General features: G+C 39.2%; 1 protein-coding gene across 4 annotated transcripts; it reads right to left on the reverse strand.

The window, feature by feature from the left end:
- Positions 1–225: 225 nt before the first annotated feature.
- Positions 226–10,019, reverse strand: mocs1 (molybdenum cofactor synthesis 1). Of its 4 annotated transcripts, none has more exons than XM_041971931.1 (11): positions 9,751–10,019; positions 8,863–8,974; positions 8,585–8,752; positions 7,014–7,178; positions 6,225–6,286; positions 4,496–4,607; positions 4,183–4,295; positions 2,872–2,982; positions 2,258–2,378; positions 2,126–2,173; positions 226–1,926 (listed from the first exon to the last, which is right to left on the reverse strand). In XM_041971931.1, the coding sequence occupies exons 1-11, from the start codon at positions 9,952–9,954 to the stop codon at positions 947–949; spliced, it is 2,196 nt and encodes a 731-aa protein (XP_041827865.1). In that variant the 5' UTR covers positions 9,955–10,019; the 3' UTR covers positions 226–946. The 4 variants fall into 4 exon arrangements, with proteins under 4 accessions (XP_041827865.1, XP_041827864.1, XP_041827866.1 ...); XM_041971930.1 differs by having other exon boundaries at positions 226–1,998; XM_041971932.1 differs by having other exon boundaries at positions 1,800–1,926; positions 2,111–2,173.
- Between the last annotated feature and the right edge of the window lie 11,213 nt (positions 10,020–21,232).

Here is a 21,232-nt window from a genome sequence, read left to right on the forward strand (position 1 = left end):
ATTTTATGACAATAGAGTGTCTAACTGGTCTGATAACACACATTTACATGTGCTCAGATATGAAATGTCCAGTTTATTGTGTGATTGCTTGCATCATAAAACACACGGGGACATGCTGTATGTTGCTGTATTAATAACTTATTAATAAATTTCAGGTGCAGAGCACAAAGACATCAAAAGAAAATCTGTCAAATTTCTGCAAAAGAAAACAAATAATAAACAAACCTCCAGTAATTCAGAGTTTGTATTTACTTCTTCTAAAACAAGACCTGGATGTTCAGTGAAAACAACCAGCAGTTCACTATGAAGCTGAAACAACAACGTCCAGTTCATCACAGTGAGAGTAGCTGGTCGACCGTGCAGAACAGACCATCACACACCAGGACATGTTCAGTAATAAAATTAAAGCAGTGTAACAGAAACCATCTTCAGCTGTAATGTAGTATGAGCATTAATATACTGTAGACTACAGAGATAAAGAGAAAATATATAAAGGCTGCACCTCATGGAACTGAAGAGTAAACTCACTGATGTCAGTTACAACAATGTAGATGAGAAAAGAAACAGAAATAGTGTAAATGGTGGAAGCACCTGGAGACATTTTAAACATTAAAATGAATTTAAAAAAGAGACATTAACATGTAAACAGCATCTGTGCTGCTCAGTTTGTTCTTCAAGACTTCCAGAGGTTTATAATGTTATACTTGTGCGCCCTCTAGAGGTCAAAACATATAAAAGCAGCTCATGTCTGACACTGGGATTAATTTTATAAATGCTGAATTAAAGGCGGCATTAATGATTAGACTACATCAATCAAGTTATTGATAAAGTTAATCTGATTAAGAAATCAAGGTGACAGGAAAGGATTAAATTTAAAAACACCTTAAAAACAGTTTATGACACAAAGTAGAGTTTAACTAAAAATAGAATCATTTCGTCATGTTGCTCATATTTCAGTTTCCTGGTTGGGATGACGATGGAAGTCCTTCTTCCCGCCTGTCTTGCTGACCAGTTTTACATCCGTAATGATGATGTCATGGGTCACAGCCTTGCACATGTCATAGACAGTGAGTGCTGCCACGGTAACAGCGGTCAAAGCCTCCATCTCCACCCCCGTCCTGCCTGTAGTGCGACAGGTTGCTGTGACGACGGCGGCATTGTGCAGCTCGTCCAGGTGAAAGGTAACGGAGGCGTGGTCTAAAGGCAGCGGGTGGCAGAGCGGGATAAGCGCTGATGTCTGCTTTGAAGCCATGATGCCAGCCAGCTGCGCCACAGCCAGAGCGTCGCCTTTAGCCAGCTGGTTGTCCCGGAGAAGGCGGAAAGCGGTGGGGCCCAAGATGACGGTGGCGCAGGCTGAGGCTGCTCGACTTGTGGGGACTTTCCCCCCAACGTCCACCATGGTGGCTCGGCCCTGGGCGTCTGTGTGCGTCAGCTGGGCTTCGGAGTCGGGGTGAGTGTTGGAGACATTAGTGGCTGATGGAGTCTGTTTGTTGGAGCTTGGACTGTGCAGCAGTCGAACGCTGCCGGGTGTCAGATTTATTTTGGCATTTATTGGTAGTGTGCAAAGAGCAGGAGTTCCTGAGGTCCTCAGCAGGTGGCTCTTCAGAACATTAGGACCCCTGGCATTTGCGTACCTGAGACATTCTACATTAACGTAGCTCATATCATTTGTGCATGTCTTGAATCTTGTTGTCTTAGTGTGACAACTGGATGAAATTAGACCAAACTGAGAGGAGTGAGGGGAGCTGTGGAAGCTGTCTGTTGGTTTTTCTTTGTTCATATGCATGTTAGCATGAAAACCCCCACTCCTCGAGGTTTTAGAGCAGCAGCTGACAGCTGGCTGTGTGGAAGAAGTGCAGTCTGGAAGGCACAGAAACCCATCTCTGTTCAGGACTCTCCTGCTGGCCGGGCGGCACACATGAAGAGCTGCAGATGTAGAAAGGACTGGGTCAGTTTCAAGCTGGAAAACAATGTAGGAAGAAGCCTGCTGGGATGTGCCTGTTAGACAAAAAAAATTAAGAATTTATCAAGTTCACTGTTAAACAAGAACAACAGACATTAATATTCACAAATATGACAAATGAATCAAGTGTGAGCAGTTCGTACGTACAGCCAAGTCACCCACCAATGAGGATCATAGGTCTGTTCTTCATCTGGGAGATACTGAACATGCCTGAAGAGAGAAAAATGAACACATAATATTCAAGTGAAGTTTGGCTTTTACAGCAGTCTGTTGTCATAACATCCACATCATTACCTGCATGTTGCTTCTTCTTCCTGCCCACGGCAGCTCCGATAATTTCCAGCAGCTCTTCATCAGATGCTCCAGAGCGCAAAACATCTCTGAGGGAGACTTCAGAGTTCCCGAACAAACACACCTGAGAGAGAATAACACACCCAGTCAAAGAAAGAACCACGGATGTTTGCAACTCTTAAACCTTCACACATAATAAAGTCATGCAAGTTACTTCTTTATTGAAAGAGAGAAAAGCCATGACATCCTCGTTTCTGCCTCTGAATTACTGCAACAACTTGGTTTCACAGATCAGTTGGTTAGGTTTAGATATGATGTTCACAGCACTAATTATTAACATCTACACTCTGATGTCAAGCAGCAGAAAATAGCTGACAAGCAGCAAATATTGCTGACTCATTTTGTTGATTGCCGCCAACAACAACAGATTTACACAACACATTTCAAGGCAACTTTACAGTGAATCCATGGGACAGAAAACAGTTTCATGTAACAGTTTATAACAGGAAAAGTTTCTTTTGCTGGACAGAGCACTTCAAATAGTAGAAACAGCACTGCTTGTGAGTGCACACACAGAGGCATAAAAGACTGGAAACAGAAGCTCTTCAAGTCTTTACCTTGAGGTTTCCGTCTGCTGTGATGCGTAAACGGTTGCAGGAGCCACAGAAATGATCAGACATGGAGGTGATGAAGCCCACCTGACCTTTAAACCCAGGCACTTTAAACATCTGTTATAAAACAGTGAGAAAGTTTTCTGTAAAAAGTAATTCAGCCACATGGAGCTTCATTTGGTTCCTATAAGACACGGTGGAGCAGACTGGTTCTGACGTGTCCTGGGTGGGCTGCTAACAAGTGGACATCTTGTGTGTTTGGATCTTAAAATAAATAATCTGTGATCTTTCAGAACTCTGTCTGCAAACATCTGCTGATAAAACACTGCAAGCGTTGCTGTTAGCTGCTTTCTACACACTTCACTGGGCACACAGGCTGTATTGATTGGGGTGAATACGATGCCCACTCGCTGTTGGAAAGCTAGGATTACTTTCAAAGCATTTTATGATATGGTGATCTAGATCAGTCAAACTTTCAGTCCAAAAGACTGTTTGGTCATTAAATTCTCATCGATTATCATTGATTAATTTTTAATCAACAATCAGTCGTGACTAATTTTTATATTGTTTGTTTGTTTTTTACAGTTTTCTATGTATTATATCCTAGAAATGTAGAGAGAATTAAACAATTCAGTGGTAATTTCAGGATGCCTGAGTGGAGTCACATCAGGCCAGCAGGTGGTGCCAGATTGTGTTACCAGGTGTAGATAAATGTGTCCTGGACCACCTCTGAAACGTAGGAGGGATGCTGTGGTGTGCTGGGGAAGCAGCATTAGACTCTGAGATGCCAGCAGTCATTAAATTGATTCATGATTTCTGTCAGATGGATGGACAGAACCTGCAGACAGTCAGAGATAAGAGGTCTCTGAACAAACTAGTCTCCTTTCTGAACATTTCCTCGCACAGACTACTGTGACAGCCCCACCACGACTACACCCAGGCCCAGTGTGCTCTGCCCTGCTTAAGATCTCCACCTGCCTGCAGTGAGGGTGTCTCCCAGGCTTTTGTTTTGTACACTACATACATTCTCTGGATGCTTTACAGATGATGATACTTTCGATATTATTATAGCATAATTAGTAGACCCCTGTACCTAACTACTAAGTATTTTTTTTATTTATAAAGGGACAATGTAAAACTTAAAACACAAATGTTGCCATTTGATGCATTGTCCCAGAGTTAGACTTCGGCTAGTCCTCCGTAGGGCACACTAAAAACCATACAAATACAATATATGGTTGATTTCTGATTTGTTTTTACAGGATAAACAGGAGTAAGTAAATTCTTCAGAAATGCTGCAGAGTTGGAGACTCTGACCTTGGCAGTGTCCGCGTGTCCAGTCTGAAGCATTTCCAAGCCAGGCCACTGCTGTCTGATCCGGTCCAGCATCTCCTGGTAACTCACCATCTTTTTAAAGTTCCACTTGTTGCCTGCAGAAGGGAGAAAACGTTGTAGCTCATGAACAAACAACAACCACTGCTTCTGCAACCAATCAGCATCACTTCTAAAAGTAAAACTGAGCAGAAAACAAACATGAAACTCATCCTTTGGAATACAGTTTACTGGTGTTACTAAAGTAGACACTCATTTGGTAGAAGTAGTTTAAAAAACCTCAGCATGCCTCACTCACCATCGAAGGGCATGTATTCAATGAAGCGAACTTCCAGAGGCTTCTTCTCTGTCAGCGCCACAAAATCTAACAGCTCATCCTCATTGAGGCCTCGCATGACGACACAGTTAATCTGTAAAAGGGAACAGACAATAGACCGCTGATTACAGAGAACCATCTCCTCACAAGGCTGCTATGTGACTGTTGACATGTCAAACACAAGGCCACAAAAGGGGGAGGACATTTCAGCAACCTGCAGGAATCTGCATAAGTAAAATGATTTACTGGAGACGGATAAGCCGGTACTTAACATCATAATGCGGTAATAACAGCTGTTAGAGGACGGTTTTATAGATGCACCTGACAGATTAATTAGTAAATGTCACTTAAGCTGGAAAAGAGGTCCGATCCAGAGCAGAATGAATGCATCTTGTTTACTTTCTGTTGACACATCACAGGCACAAAGCAAAAGACTGAAGGGCAGATGTTCCTTCTCAGACACGCCTGAAGCCTCCTGAGCTCAGAACAAAGGGATTAGATGCAGCAATCAGCTGACACTGTCATCAAAATAATCACCAAGTCTCCATCACCCAGTTTCAGAAGGATTTTCTCTTTTTTCTCAGACCAAAAGCTACACTTTTTGTTTGCAATGACTGAGATTTTTTTTTAAATCTGGGTCCATTGGACTTAATCCTTCATTGTCTTCTCATTATTTATAGTTAAAATAATAAAAATACCTTATGCTCTGTTACTGAAATGAAGTTTTTAGAAAACATTCATCAATCAAATTTGTTTAGAATTCTGATTTGTTTTCTAATAGGTGCTCCTGATGATCCTCTGCTTTGTTAGAGGCTGTAGAGTCTTTACAGGCGTATCAGCTTGTCTGGTTTTTCTGTTTTGGTATTGTTTCTATATTTTGTACCTTTGCCTCCTTTCTTATCTTCACATTCTCCTCTCTTCCCGTCACTGTCCCCCTTCTTTTGTTTCTTTGTCAGGTCCAGCATTAATACGTAATTCAGCGATGAGCAAATAAAAAATAAATAAATAAAAATTACTCAAGGGAAGCCTTGTAGCTACAAAGCTTCATTCCCTTTATATCCACTAAGCCCTCCCTTGGTAAAGCTAAATTATTTGGCAGAACACAGCAGCCAGACCATCATTCTGCTACCTGTAAAGCTGGACAGGATCAGAAATTTATATTAAGGTTATATTAATCTAACTGAGACCTTAATCTGCCATGTTAACAACATTATTTGATCATCTAAACCCAAATAATGTCCTATTTGGAGTGATCTGAAACATTTGGATTCCAGATGCATTAACTAAAGTTTATTTGTTTATTAAGTCCTGCTACAGTTTTCACAGCTTCCTGCAACATGTGCTCGCTCTAAAGTCCAGCAGGGTCTGTGCAAAGCAGGACATCTACGAGTAAAAATAAAAGTCTCAGTAATAATTTATGTTAAGAGGGGTATGGATATGATGACAGATTTAAAAAGGGCACAAGAGAGCAGGGAGAAGAATAATGGGAATATAATCTTGTTTAGAAAAAGATTAATAGTTTAAATATTACTGTACGAATAAATATAGAAACAGATCATAATCATAATATAAACACACTGAAAAGGATTAATAAATATTAGACAATCGAAAGAGGTTTAAAATGTGTTTAAGAATAAAAAATGAAAAATACTGTTGGTGAGCTGAAAACTAATGATGGTGAAAACGTGTTAGTAAAAGATGAACAACGGACCTTGACAGGATCGTAGCCCAGTTCAACTGCCTTTTCAATGCCTTCCATTACTTTATGAAACCCTGGAAAAAAGAGAGACGATGGAAAATTCTAATTATTAAACCTGTATTAAACATCACTTTGTAGAAACTTGTGTCACTAAATTAACATTCAGTCAGCAAAGGTAAAAATGTGCTGAACTATATGACAAACAGAGATGATGGATGAGTGATTCGGATTTACAAACCTTCGCACCAGAAGCTCAGCTTCTGTGTTCATGTCCACCATTTTCCATGAACCACTGACATTTCTAACTAACGCCTTGGAAACTGAGTTTTCACTAAACGGTCAAAGTCAGGCTCAGTTTGTTTTCATCTGCACGAAACCCACAAATCCAGGCAGGTGATCTTCTCTGCAGGAGGTGAAGCTTATATTTCATTTCCAAATTTCATGATGGCAATTAAATCCACCTCTGAGTGCTGAAGGCTCGGATTTCTATCAGGCTACAAATTCATAGTCTATTGTCTTAAAAATCATTCACTGGAACAGGACTGTTGCAGCCTCCATGCGCCAGTCTTTTTTCCCATCCTTCATTTCCTGATCTCAGTCAGTCCATCTGTGCCTGCCGTCCACAAGCCAACCACCCAGAGCTCTGCCCTGCTGTCACCTCCAGCCAACGTACTTACAGCCTCCCTCTCTAACCTGGTGGGAACGGCCCACAACAACAGAAACATAAAGCAGCAACGCTCTCAGCCGTCAGCAGCTTGTAGTTCAGGACAAAAAAACTTAAACTTCAATATCGTTTCATACCTTTCCGCCTCACAATAAATTCAAATTTGGTGGGAACCAGCGAATCCAGGCTGATGTTAATCAGGTCCAGACCAGCTTCTTTCAGCTTTGGTAAAAATTTGGCCAAGTTCATGCCGTTGGTTGTTACAGCAACAGTCTTCAGGCCCTCCAGCTTCCTCAGTTCACCTGCAGAAAGAGCAAACAGGAAGAGAAAGACATGAGGGCTGGACAGCTGGTGCCAATTTATGTCACTAGATATCACCAAATCCATTATACTGGAACCAAACACCACAGAGATGGCTCTCCTTTAGCAATCAGTTTAATGTTGAATAAAACAAACTTAGCTAAAACTACCCTTCATGATCCCACAGTCAACTTCTAGAGTCCATCTTGATGGCACTGAGTAGAAATCAGAACTATTTATTGACTCAAGGCTTAAAGATGCATATTGAGGCAACTGTGGGCGACAGGTGCTAGCTACTGATGCTAATCGATGAGCATGTAAGTCCTTTGTTCTCACACAGATCCAGATCCTTCCTACGTCACTTAAAATCCAAAGACTCTCTTTGTGACAAGTCAAGGTTTTATAAAAAGGTCCAAAAACCAGCTAGTTAGTAAGTTAGTTAGAATTTACAGGATGTTTACCCACATCAAATAAAAATTAAATCCAGTTAGCTCCATTTACCAAGAGTCTTCAATAATAAAAACTAAATTAAATCAGTGTACAGTGTGTTTGTTAAGTAACCACTTCTTTAATATATTCTGTTTTATATGCTGCAACTCAAATCATAGATCAGGTTGTAAGACTAACATTTTCCAGTTGAACGGGGACAAATTATGGAATAATACCCATTTCTTTTCTTGAGAGCAGATATCTGGGAGTCTTAAAAACGGCCTGCGACAAGATTATGTTCCTGATCTAACTGCAGGCGAGGGAATATTTATGCCAAACACCAACAAAGATGCTAATAATATCATTGTTTGCCTTGCTTATAAAAGCAATAAGGATATGTTTATTCAATAAAGTGTAAATATTGTAGAGGAAATTGGCCAGTTAAGTGTTGTTGGAAAGAAGCAAAGTCATGGGTCATTTCTCAACATGATCCAACTAAAAAGAGGTCTAAACCTCACATAAGTCATGACATCACAGCTGTGACTTGTCACATGACACGGTGATAATTGTGTAACTTCATACAAATACAGACTGTATTCATCTTTTAACAAAAACACAACCCTCTGGTCACACCACGTTGTTTTGTTCATTCGTGTTATGTGTCGTGTTGCATGTTCTCACAAGGCTAAAGCAACACGGGCAGTAAAATAAAACAAAGTGAGAATCTGTCATTAGACTAAGCAAAGAAATGTGGCGTAACAAATCACTTTCATTTACACACAAGTTTTTTAAATGAAAAGAATGTGTGGAAAATCATTCTTCACACTTCCCATTAGCTCTGGCCCAGTCAGCAGGGTCTGCAGATAGACCTCTGAGCAGACTGCCCCTGCAGCGATTTAACCATATGAATAAACCCGTTGTGTTTCTGCCTAAATGACGGACCAATAACAGCAGAAATGACTTTTTCTAGTTTCCTCACTGATTATATCCAGCACATCAGGTCTGATCAGGGGCTCCCCTCCAGTTAAGCGGATTTTTTCCACTCCCTCTCGAACAAAGAGGCGAGCCAGGGTCAGCACCTCCGAGGTGGACAGCAGCTGACCCCGCGGCGTGAGCTTCACCCCCTCCTCCGGCATGCAGTACTGGCCTGAAAGTGGGATCAGAGACGTAAGAAGAAACCTTCGGACTACACTACAAAGATTTCACAAGTGTGAGATACAGGTTGAAACGGAAGGTGATGCTCTACTATCTTCTCACATCGCAGGTTGCATTTCTCAGTCAGGGAGATGCGCAGGTAGCTGTGCCTCCGGCCGAAGTTGTCAGTCAAAAACGCTGAAAAAGGCAGGATGTTTTCATCTCTCAGCCTCTCCTGGAGATGAAGACAGGGGAAAAAAAACATCATTTCTGTTAACACAAGCATGTGGCTTTGTAAATACATCATGAACTTTGACTGTTACCTCTTGCATAAAAACCTGCATGTGACTTTACAGACAGGACACAGCAACATTGTGAAACCTTTTTCTTCCCAAACCAAAATCCAAAACTTTAGCAAAACCTCATAAAAAAACACGTTTAATTTCTACAAGTAAAATGATTACATAACATATTTTCCAATGGGCATCATTACAACTGTTAACAGAAGTTCCAAGAAGGCAAAATGGAAATTTATTAGCTGTCACACTGTTATGATCATGTTACTCTCATTATCCTGGTTGAATATATGAGGTCCCCCGTCCTATCATGCCAGTAACTTGAATGATCCATTATTTGATACAGACTTACATAATGTACTCTTAATCAAGTTTGCTGTGGATTATGAGGTCTGTTGCGCAAGTCCACTTACAAACTTTGGATTCTTTGTAATGTCATAACATTATTAGACAGCAAACAGTACCCACAGTCCTGTACTTCAAAGTAGCACTGTCATGATATTACCTGGCTGGTTAATCATCAATCCTTCACATAGTTAACTACTTTAGCCTTCATAAGGCCCTAATCTGGACTCAGATACAAACTTCCTCAACTTTTCATCAAAGTAAATATCATTTCGCTGATGGCTTCAGCTGTTAGCAGCTGTAGGCAGAAATAATAACAACCTGAGGTCCAGGTTTGACCTGAAGAAAGTATCTAGAAAGTCCCCCTTACCTGTTTTGATCTGGTCTTCAGAGATAAGGCGAAGTTGGGATCAGTGAAAGTGGAGTCTCGGAGTTCAAGTTCATTTTCCTTGTGCGTAGCACTAGAATACAACCGGCTAGCGTTCAAACACTGAGAGAAGAGTTTTCTAAAATCTCTTAACCTGTTGTGTGTGTTAAACAAGCGGCTGCACGTGCTCGTACGAGAAGCCATCATGTCTTTTTTGACAGCTTTGTAGTCTTGTTAGATCAAGCTGCTCTGCAGCAAAACATGTCAGTTAACTAGAGCACTGGGGAGTGTTTCAGGGGCGGGACTAGAGCAGCCAATCGCATCGCCTGATGAGGGGTTGCTGCATGCTGGGTAATGTAGTCTACTTTACAAACAAGGAGAAGAGCTTCGTTTCGTTTATGCGTTGTTGTATGCAGAAGTTTTTATTCATTATTTTTAAAAGTATTTTAAAGCATTTCTTTAAACGAGGGAATTAATTGACATAAAAATCGAAAAGGTGTTTTATGAAAGCTGATGTAAACTGCTATTCACAATAAACTAAACAGTTTGCAACTGTTTTATCAGGACTCTGGATGTCACAAGTCAAGCCAGAAGTTAGCCTTTAGAATCACTGTTCATTATGCTGTACATAAAAATGCTAAAAGAAAGTACATTTTCATTCATTTATAACACTTCACATATCAGAACATATTTTAAAAAGTATTATTATTATTATTATTATTATTATTATTATTATTATTAGTAGTAGTAGTAGTAGTAGTAGTAGTAGTAGTAGTAGTAGTATTAAAAAGAAGAAAATAATTATGGCATGTTCACCCCATCTATGTATCAGTTCACTACAGCTACCTACCAGCCAAAGACATGCATGTTAGGTTCATTGTCATGAATAATTGTTTGTCTCCCTCAGTGAATAGAGATAATAGGTGTAACCTGTCTTCTCTTGCACAGTAATTGCTGGGATAAGTGGTTAGATAGTTTTGGTTGATAAAGATGATTGTAATGTGCAATCAGAGCAAAAGCAGTCTGATAAAATAAAGTTTTTAACTTCATTTACAAGATAAAGCCAATATGGATGGATGGATGGATGGATGGATGGATGGATGGATGGATGGATGGATGGACGGATGGATGGATGGATGGATGGATGGATAACCAGCTGGTCTGACAGTGAAGCACAATGCAATTGATGATTCTACCACTAGATGGAGATAAAAACCTAAAATGCCATTACTTTCCAGCCACAAAAAGGAGGTAGGGAGTGTGTATTGGTTATCTACTTGTATTCATATCAGAAAAATAAATAAATAAATAAAAAACCATAAAAACCTACTGTTTTTGAAGGCAGACAGATGGTGAACTGTGAAATAAACATTACATGGAAGAGAGAAAATGAAAGGGCTATGAAATAATTTGAACCAAAGTTTTATCTTCAAATCACTTGAAATGTTAGTTTTGCCAGTTTCTTACTTTCAGAGAATAAATACAATCAATATGATGAATAATATGTTTCTTTCAAAGCTACAATCAAGATGCTGTTGTATCAGCAGACTGATGAGGTGTATTTTACTCTAATCAGAACACCTATTTGGACTGAAAGCTGTACTTCATATGTTTTCAGAACTTGTGCTGTGTCAAACCCTGCTTTTACACAATCAACCTCATTTACATAACAGAACCACAGTTACAGCCACAGTTGGGCCAGAAAAGGAATATCAACTAATTCAGCCATAGTTTACCTCAAACAGATGCTCAGATCCCCTGTTTATGTACAGCATGAGCAGAAATTGACAGGTCAGTTTCTGAACTTCTTATTGTTGTACCAGTGGTTTTGAGCCAAAATCCACCCGACAAGGAGCTCATAGCAATGAAGTCAGGTGGAATCTTCTGTTATCCAGTCAATGGCACGGGTTTCTCACAGGTCACGGTGCTAAGTTGATTTAGTCAGTGAACCATATTTTAATTAAATCTGAATGAATATGTATTTGCCTACCAAAGAAGCCTTTTGCTGAGATCTTTGAGCTTAACAATGAGCAGAACTCAACAAACAGTTATGAAAACTTGCTTAAGAAAACGATAAAGTTTAAAAAAAAAACAACCAAAAAAAAACACTGATAAAGTCTAAAAAACTTAAAAGTCTAAATTAAAATCTGAAGCTGCTGCACTTTATTTTCTCAGACCAGAAATTACCATGTTACCTTTAAAGTCAAAGTTAAAGAAAATTCATGCAACTCCACAGAATTTGCAGTAGCAGTGGAGTGGTGCATATAGCTGACGGCATTAACTGTATCAGTGGGCTGCTATTGTGGAGACTTGGAAGGCCTGCAGGCATTTTTCACTGCTGTTGCTGCAGCTTATGTTGATGTTCTGCTAAATTTCAGCCCCTAAATTTTATCTTTGACTATTCTTATTCAAATTTAATCCTTGTGTTTCTATAGAGTACCCAGAAAGAATGTATGCAGAGGAAGAACATTTAAACTCCACACAGGAAGGCCCCAGTCAAGGTTTGAACCACAATCCTTTTGCTCACCACTCCATTTGAACATACATTTTTTGACTCGTTACTCCTTATTTCAGGCTAAACACCTTTCACTCAGTGGAATCTATTTAACTTGTTGCTTATCAGATTAAGATTTGGTTGAAAGACAGACGTTGTGTGAAAAAAATCACCTTATTTTAAATTAAAAATTGTTATATAAAGGTTTAAACATCTGTTGTTTCTCCTTTCACAGTGTAATGATTGTTCAGTCAAACAGGGATGTCCCGTTCCTGTCCTCGGTGGCTTGTCTCCTGCAGGTTTTAGATGTTTCCCTGCTGAAATACACCTGACATAATTTATTAGGTTACTAACAGGCTTCTGCAGAACTTGACAGCATGTTGCTAGAGGACTATTCAATTTGGATCAGATGTGTTGCAGCAGGGAAACATCTCAAACCTGCAGGGCAGCAGCCCTTGGAGGCCTGGTTCAGTGCTTTGTGACAAATACTTTGATGAGTGCTGCACAGGTTGTCGTTCGTGAAGGTTAATAACTGCACATACACAGAACATTCCCTAAGCCTTCTCTTCAGTGGTCACTTATCCAGGTTTCTGTCGCCTTTCACCACTCTCGCTGTTAGCACCTAAAATGCATCCAGCTGGTCCGAAAGCCCTGAAATCGCAGCCAGCTAATTTATTCAGTCTGTGTGAATCACACCAAAATTCACCTTTTTTATTTTTAAATTTTTACATATTCCTTTTAAATCTTTTTAACTTAGGCTCAGTCTTTCTGTGAGAGCAGCAGAGACAGTGTTGATATAAGCTTATGCAAAATGTCAGCAACACATTTAAAATGCAAGTTTTACACACTGGTTTAATTCATGTGGCAGATGTTTGCTACTCCTGACAAACTGCACTGATACCAAGATGGCTCAGAGGGCTACATTTGTTCAGCATGACCCTCTGCAGGCTATGATTCTCTGGATTTTACAGCATGGCAACTGGCTTCCAAAGGCTGCAAAATGACCCTTCCATAAGTTCACAGGAGTGTTTTGATCTAAAAGCTATCACATCCATCCTTGAGAGGAAGCTTCTGAGAAACATTGTGATGATACGAGAAATGCATTAGGCATAATGAATAAGTGTCAATCAAAGCTGAAATAAAAGAGCTTTGCAGTGCATCTCTCCATCTTGAATGTTCCACCTGCATGGGCTCTCATGTTCCCTTTATTTCACCATCATTTAGCTGCCAACTAGCCACAACTCCCAGCATGCAAACAGACAGAAAGTGGATGTCTGCAGGCCTGCTAGTCGCCCTGAATGGTTGTACAGGCAGTGGTAATTATCCTGTCATGACACAGCAATTAAAGAGAGGTATTTAAAACCAGCACTGATCGTAGAAGAGATTTCTTAAATGATAGGCTTGCTTCCCACTTTCCTCCTTCAGTACATTCTCCTGTTCCGCGTGGGAGTGATTTACCGTACTATTGCAATAGAGGGAACATAAATTTGCATATGGCTAACGCCAAGTGGTGTCACACTGTAGCAGCTGATCTGTGGAGCTGTTTTTCTGAGAGCTGTGTAGGAGAAAGATTTACTCTCTTCAATTTAATGACCAAAGCTAATAAAAACTAATTTCTTTATATTTAAACATGAGTCTAGATCAGACAGTGAGACTGCATCAGAAAATTTAAGTTAGGAATATAAAATTAAGTAATTGGTGTAAAAAAAATACATGTGTTATAACTGTATGGCATGACTTTATATTTTAGGGAAAAAACATATTTCACCACATTTTGTGGAGCTTGGTGGTCCCTAATAACATATCAGTCATAAAATCTGCACAGTGTCATCACCATCATTTGGACATTCACCTTTACAAAAGGTAGCACAGTTTTGAACATCTGCTGCAGCCTTTCATCTACTTATATGCATAAACACACACACATCACACACATTATTGCACTTGTTTGATCCTTAATTTCTTAACTGTGTCTCAAATCCGATGCAAGGATTCACTCTTCCTTACTGTCTCCACTGTCACTCTCCATACACTCAGAAAATAAAATACCTAATTGTACCATTAGGGGAACAAGTACCCTCAAAGGTACTGCTGTTGTACTCGCTACAGTGTACAATTATTTGTACCCTTACAGTTCATATATTATAAAGACCAGTATTGCTAAATGGCCCCCAGACATACAATACTGGTCAACAGGAGCACCTTTGAGGGCAGCACCTTTATACAATGAATGAAGGAATGAGTCTAAGGCGAAGCATATTCTTGCTTTTAAAAGATGCATTATGTAACTTTCAGACCATAACACTCTGCGTTCCAGACTCGTTTGATGGCACAGTGACATCTTTTATTTGCATTTCTGGAGCCGTCGCTGCCCAGCAGCATCCTAAGGCTGAGAAATTGCACTATACAACTTTTGACCTACAGCACTTTTTCTTGCAGTTTTAAGTTCTTACTGCAGTATTATCCAGTCAAGAGGCGCAATTAATTATTTCATAAAGCTTCACTCAACAGCTGTTCCTGCACATTTCACTCTTCTTTAGAATCTGACACATACCTGACCTTATCTTGAAACAGCCAGAGCAACTTCAGTGTCACTACTTGATTTCCTGAACTTAAAGAATCTTTCTGGTAATGACTTGATGGATATAACACTACTGAGAAGGTTGCCTTTGTTTGAAGCTCTCTGAAGAAATGTTTATTTATCACCTTTTGAACCAAGAACCTTCTCACTTATTCAGTTTGGCCAAAAGCTTCTCACCGCAACTCGAAGATAATCGCTGCACACAAAATGCAATTTGTCACAAAGCAATGCTTCTGTTTTAAACAAGGGAACAAACTGAACAGAAAATTCAACGTTTAAGTGTGCAAAAACCTTCGGGATCAGAATACTTTCTGAGCCAGGTGTGATATTTTCATTCCTTTTAGCTCTTATACTTCCATCAAGCCAACTCCAGGGAAATGTCTTTCTCTTTAGCTGCTAAATGCTGCACTATGTTCGCTATGTGTGTGATAAAAAAAATCCTGACGTACCTTCATTGCCCCAGGAGGCAAATAAATCTAAACCTTACAAGTAGCTCTTTTTAACAGCATTTTAGCTAATAACAAATTCTTTCTGCAGCTCTAAATAATCTTAACCAAGTCAGGCTGACTTATGTCCAAATTTTAACTTAGATTTAAATGTAGTCAGTGAAACTCATCAGCTCACATGTAAATATCAGGTAGATTCATAATTACATGCTACAGTTTGCCTGTTCAAGCTGGAGCTCATTGTGGTGTTGGCATTGCTCATCAAGCAGGTGGTGCAGGTCTAAAACACTCTTTAGTCATTAGTCATCAGCATTTGTCATGCCATTTGGGATGCATGGAGCCTCCTTGTTTTCCACCTATAAGGTGGAGGAAATTTGAACATCCTCCTGTTCTGTTCCCCACTGATGAATACCAAGCAGCTCTGCAGAATTTATCCATGCATAACTCTGAATCTCAGCGCAACATGTAGAGAATGACTTTCTTAACGACACAAAGAGAAAATATTTTTGAAAAATGATGATGAGAATATGGCTGTTCTTTCTAGCAGCTTTGAAAACATAATGACTCCAAAAGCAGTTTTTCTTTTAGCCTCTAAATGGATACAAAAAGCTTTTTCTCTGAGTCAAGTTGAACCAGTTTGATCCAGCTGGGTGTAAGAAGCAGCATAGCAATTAAATGTGCTTTTAGGGTCTTGAGGTAAGCTCATATTATACTTTCATACTCTTCAAAAATACATCTTTGCATAAAAAATCCCTATCCATATCTGCACTTGCAATCATCTTCTTTGAACTTCATCTGAAGGTTTCAAGAAGCCACACACAGAGAGAGAGAGAGAGAGAGAGAGAGAGAGAGAGAGGCACGTTCAGATAATCTCAGTCATTTTCATAAGAAAAGTATTTTGTAGAAGTTTGTTCAAAGCCAATTGTTCAAGTGTCATAAGTGTCTTTGACTGTCATCTGCCGAGAGCACGGGACAAAAACATGACAAGCTGAGATGTCATAATGGATGATGAAGAGACAATCTGATGTTTTTGACATTGCATCTGCCTAGCTGACTAACAGCACCATGTCACTGTCAACTCTACATCCATTACATGCCCATAAAGCATCCTAAATTATTGAGCAGATTGTTTTTGAAACTCTGGACACAAACCGAAGACAAACAAGTGTATAAATCTATATTTTCTATATATATATTTTCTTACTAATGTTGACATTCTACCTGCCTTGTGTGCGTCTAAGTGTGAGTAAGTAGAGGTTGAGGAGTCTATTTAATTACCATTATCATTGTTGTATGTGTACAATGAAGCAACCTCCTGCACAAACCAAGGTCACCTTTCCACTGATGGGGACCCACCATCAAAAGCTTCTTAAAATTGAAGGGGGGAGGGGGGTGCACAGCTGTATTACTGTAGTATAGCTCAAAGGTGACTTTCATGTTTATGCCTCCTCATCACCAGTAATGTCTGTACCAGTAACGGCTGTTCTGGGATAAAAGCGTCACTGGGTGGTTTCTGCAATAGTTGCATTCTCAGTATGTTCTAATTTCCTGATTTGCCACAGTAAAATGTCTGAAAGATGCTTCTTCACTATAAATAAAATTAATCTTAACTTTTCAATCCCAAAGGGAAAATTTTTGTTCTAGTAAGTCCCATGTGCTGTCATTGTTTTCTATTTTACTTTAATTTAATTAGGGATTGGGCACCAAATCTACCTGGTTAGGAGAAGATTGTGTCTTGGTATAAAAATAGCAGACTTTTAAACCAAAACGTCCTCATACCATTAAAACCATTTAAGTAATTTGTTTACGTATTTTAATAAAAAAAAAACCTGTCCTCTAAACTAGAAACCCATACAGGGGAGGTATTGTACATATGAGAAGTGAATGACTGATACAGTTGAGACTCATATGGGGCCATTTTCAACACTGGAGTAACACAAAGTCTATTTAAAGAGTCAGGAGGACAGTAGCACATTTCATGTTGCATTTAACCATAAAACAAGACAAGTTTATTTGTAAAGCAAATTTCATGTACAAGACTATTCAAAGTGCTTTACATAAAACATTAAAACCATTACAGCGGCGTGCAGAGGAAGCATTAAAAAGTACAACATAAGACTAACATACAAGAACTATTCTCCAAATCTTCCACATGGATAAGTGTTCATCTTTCTTCTACTTATATGAAGGAAGATATAAAACACATGCACAATGTTTCAGAAGAAAGAAAAGCAAACTTCAGTTTCTCTCCCTCTAAAGGCGAATCCACCACTGATATTAAAATATCACACAGGCTGCAGGTGATTTTAAGGCTGAAGGTTTGAAATGAAGCACCTGGCTCATACATGTTAACTCTGTAGTAGCCACAACTCAACTCAACTATTATTGAGTTAAATACTGCATGAAAGTCTTATGAAGATATAGTCTAAGATACACTGGGTTAAAGGTGGTTTGAAAGTTGTGTGATATAAATGTGGATTTGTAGGATGCCATTGCTGATCAAGATTCATGCATGTGCAGATATTCTCCATTCAGAAAAACACAACAGACCAAGGCAAGAAACTTTGTAGGAAAATCACTGCTATGCACACCTTCGTAAAAGTAAGGCTTCAGTCGGGCTGGGTCTAAAGGTGATATGTACAGGACACAGAAATCAGTTATAGTAGCTTTATTTGTCACAGTCCTGGGGTGGGTCGGGGTTTTGTTTCTTATTTTGCTCTCAGCTGGATGTGGCAGTGGGTCTGCACCATTTACTGGCCGGACAACCAAGTGGCTAGCTCGATGGGCAGAGTTTATATCGCTGATCTATCAGTGCATTCTGCAAGAACGTCCCATTAAACCACATGGCTGGTTTCAGTTCTGTAGATAACTGCATTAAAAGGATTGAAACAACCTCTGCTATCATCACAATTCTGTTTAGCTGCTGTAAGCGACAAATATTAATCTAACTCATCTGTCCTGGGTTGTCCTTATTTAAGAGACCTGAGATGGATTTTGTTGCGCTGATGGTTGGCAGCTGAAAGTGTTAGTTGACCAAACATTAAACAACCTGGAACAAGCAAGTGGAAAATGGCTTTATTATCAACTTTTAAAAATTATTTTTAATATTAGCTTCATGCTGATAAATCCATGTGTGGTAATAATAGTTTAAAAGCTTATAATTTGTTATGTGTCCTGTGTTTTGGTAATGCTGCTAGCAAATGCTTTCCCCTTCATTTAAGCAGTAAACTCCTCCTCCTCTTCCCGTCATCGCAGGAATGGACCCACTCACTCTCTGCCAGATTATTTTCATGGGTTGCGAAACCTTACCTTTCTAGCTGAAGAGCCTCTAAACAAGAGTCAAGACTGGATCTGGTTCTGAGCTGGACCTCCCATTAACTTTGGATTACATTAATTTCTTGTACTTGTGTTCCGTTTTATTGTTAAGCACTGAGATTTTTATCTTGAAAGGTGCTATATAAATAAACATTTACTTACTTACTTACTTACTCGCCTGCTTGTCTACCTTCACCTGTAAAACCCAAACCAGTCAATCCCAAGAAGACTCAAGTAAGACCCCCTGTAAATCAAAACTCCTAGGGAACCGGACCTAGAGAGTTTTTGATTTGATTCAAATGAAATAGTTCGAACAGGTTGTTGTCAAGTTCTGCAGAAGCTTGTTTATGACCCGTTGATTTAAATAAGGTGTGTCGTGGTCCGAAGTTGGTGATCCCTGTCTCAGTCTTACTGACTTCCTTTCCTGTAGTAGAAAGGAGAAAGGTTCTCCTGTGGAGATCTACTGCTCTTCCTAGTGGTTACCTTCTCAGTCATATTCAAATTCCTTTCACTTCACACAGCTGGGTTTTGATCTCGCTCCTGACTCCTTTTCACAAAAGAGCCTTATTAGGCATGACTTCACACAGAAAGCATCAACCTCCTCACAGAGCCGTTTTTTTTCTGTGTTTGACACAATAATTTATAGAAGACAACTTAACCGGAACAGGGGCGATGCTGGGAAGTGCAATCAGCCTGGGACACAGATGGAGCATGAAATGTACATCCAGTGTTCTGTTCTAGCTCTCGTGCACTAAGTATGCTGTCTGGATTTACCACACTGAATGTGTAAAATTAGTAAAAAAAAATAAATAAAATAAAAAACCTTTGGCAAAGCATTGGTGGATGGATGAGTTTAATGCTACAGCAAGCGTACATGTATAACCCTGATTTGATACCCATCAGCAGGATCAGATAATGAAATTCGCACAGATCAACGTGAACCCTCAAAGCAACATGAACATTTAAGAGAACATCTATTTAATCTGAATCTTAATAAAGAAAGCTGTAGAGGAAAATGAGCATTTGTCCTTCACACAAATGCTGAAGAACTCATAAAGACTAATTAGGATGAAGAAAATTTGAAGTGCGTGATATAACAGTTCTATGTGCTGCCACAGAGCTTTTTATTCGGCTGACGGTTGATCCTGACCTTTATAATGTGCACCATTATGTTGTAAAATTAATCTTTTTAGGATAGAATTTTGTTTCCACTAGAAGAAAGGTCATCTGAATAAAGCTGATAAAGGGTAAACTAACAATAATCAAGCTGTTTTCTTTGACACCCTGCAGTCTGCTGGGACAACCCATCGTTCCCTGTGGGTTCCATGCTTTAGCTGAGGGACACGGGGACTCCCGGCACATGCAGCGCTCCTCTGAAGTTAATCCTCAAGCCATTTATCAATGCTCTACCAGAGTGGGTGTTAGCCACAAGAGAAACATGAAGTTATTCAGGAGTTAGAACAGGACAGCAGGAAAACAACTTTGAAACATCTAATTAAAATAGTGGTTTGGGGTTAATAATATGCAGAGCTGCAATCACACATTGATTGCATCTATTGATTCTATCTCAAAAACAGTTTTGTGGGCAGTACAGAGGTTAATGCAATCATGTATCTAAGCATTGCAATCATTAGACTTTCAGATTTTTACCCTGTAGAAGTTCCCTCGGCTATTTCATGTCTTTTAATACTTGCATTCTGTTTTATTTGTTGTAATGATTTTGCTGGAGATGCATTTGAATTGCAAATGTTGAGCTGCTTCAAAGAAAATGTCTTAAATAGGACACTTTAAATTGCTCAAATTGCTATGAAGCACATTTAAAATTAAATAATTTTAAATAACGTATTATGGCTTTCACTGGATGGCTGATAAAGATAGCAAATGAGACGATACAATGATATTTAACCTAAATGGGATGCATTAAACACAAAGATTTAAATAGGTGAGAAAGACTCATCCTTACTAGTTTCTTTTGCTACAACTCTTTAAAATACCATTTAAATAAGGGAAACAGATGCAGAACTCATAAATATTTTAGTGTTATCATGTATTATGTGGATTTTTTTTCCTGTAAATAGCTAAAATCCTGGCTACCACATACATAGCAAATGTTTTCAACATGTTGAAATTTTGTTCTTTCTGAGGATTTTCTTGGTGACTTTAAGCCCCAGCGGTTTGAACTCTTTCATCTTTTTGCTTTTTTTACAGTATCTATTATTAACTTCTGCAGAGGTGAAGCACTTTCTCGTTCTCAGAGATTAATGAAAAGGTGGTCGGCATGTGAATAATTTAGGTTTGTCCTCCTCATTCATTGCTGAACTCCATTTGGACACAGACCCACTTAATTCCAGCGTCTCTGTCTCAGCTGAAATCTCTTCAAGAATTTGATTGTAATGCTGAAATCTGCTGTGCAAGGTTGTTTGTTTACTATCAATAAAATATAGATGAAAAGGAAAAGAACATGTGAATGCATGAGAGGATTAAAGATTATTAAGACAGCGAGTTTCCATTGCAAAGCCTGCAGTTTGGCATGTATTAGTTTAGCTGAGGAGACCAGAGGTTGATGTTTAGTTGAAAAATTTCTGTCTCAAGCTTTTATTTGAAATAATTTTTAGAACCGCTCAGAATGCAATTATGGAAATATTTGTA

Source organism: Melanotaenia boesemani, chromosome 20 (genome assembly GCF_017639745.1).
Source record: "Melanotaenia boesemani isolate fMelBoe1 chromosome 20, fMelBoe1.pri, whole genome shotgun sequence".
In the NCBI taxonomy this organism is placed as follows: Eukaryota; Metazoa; Chordata; class Actinopteri; order Atheriniformes; family Melanotaeniidae; genus Melanotaenia; species Melanotaenia boesemani.

Coding starts and splice junctions, on each gene's coding strand:
- mocs1 (XM_041971930.1), bottom strand. CDS start 9,954: ATGATGGCTTCTCGTACGAGCACGTGCAGCCGCTTGTTTAACACACAC. Junction 2,983..4,182: donor GACACGCGGACACTGCCAAG/GTCAGAGTCTCC, acceptor GTTTTATAACAG/ATGTTTAAAGTGCCTGGGTT. Junction 2,174..2,257: donor GAAGAAGAAGCAACATGCAG/GTAATGATGTGG, acceptor TTCTCTCTTCAG/GCATGTTCAGTATCTCCCAG.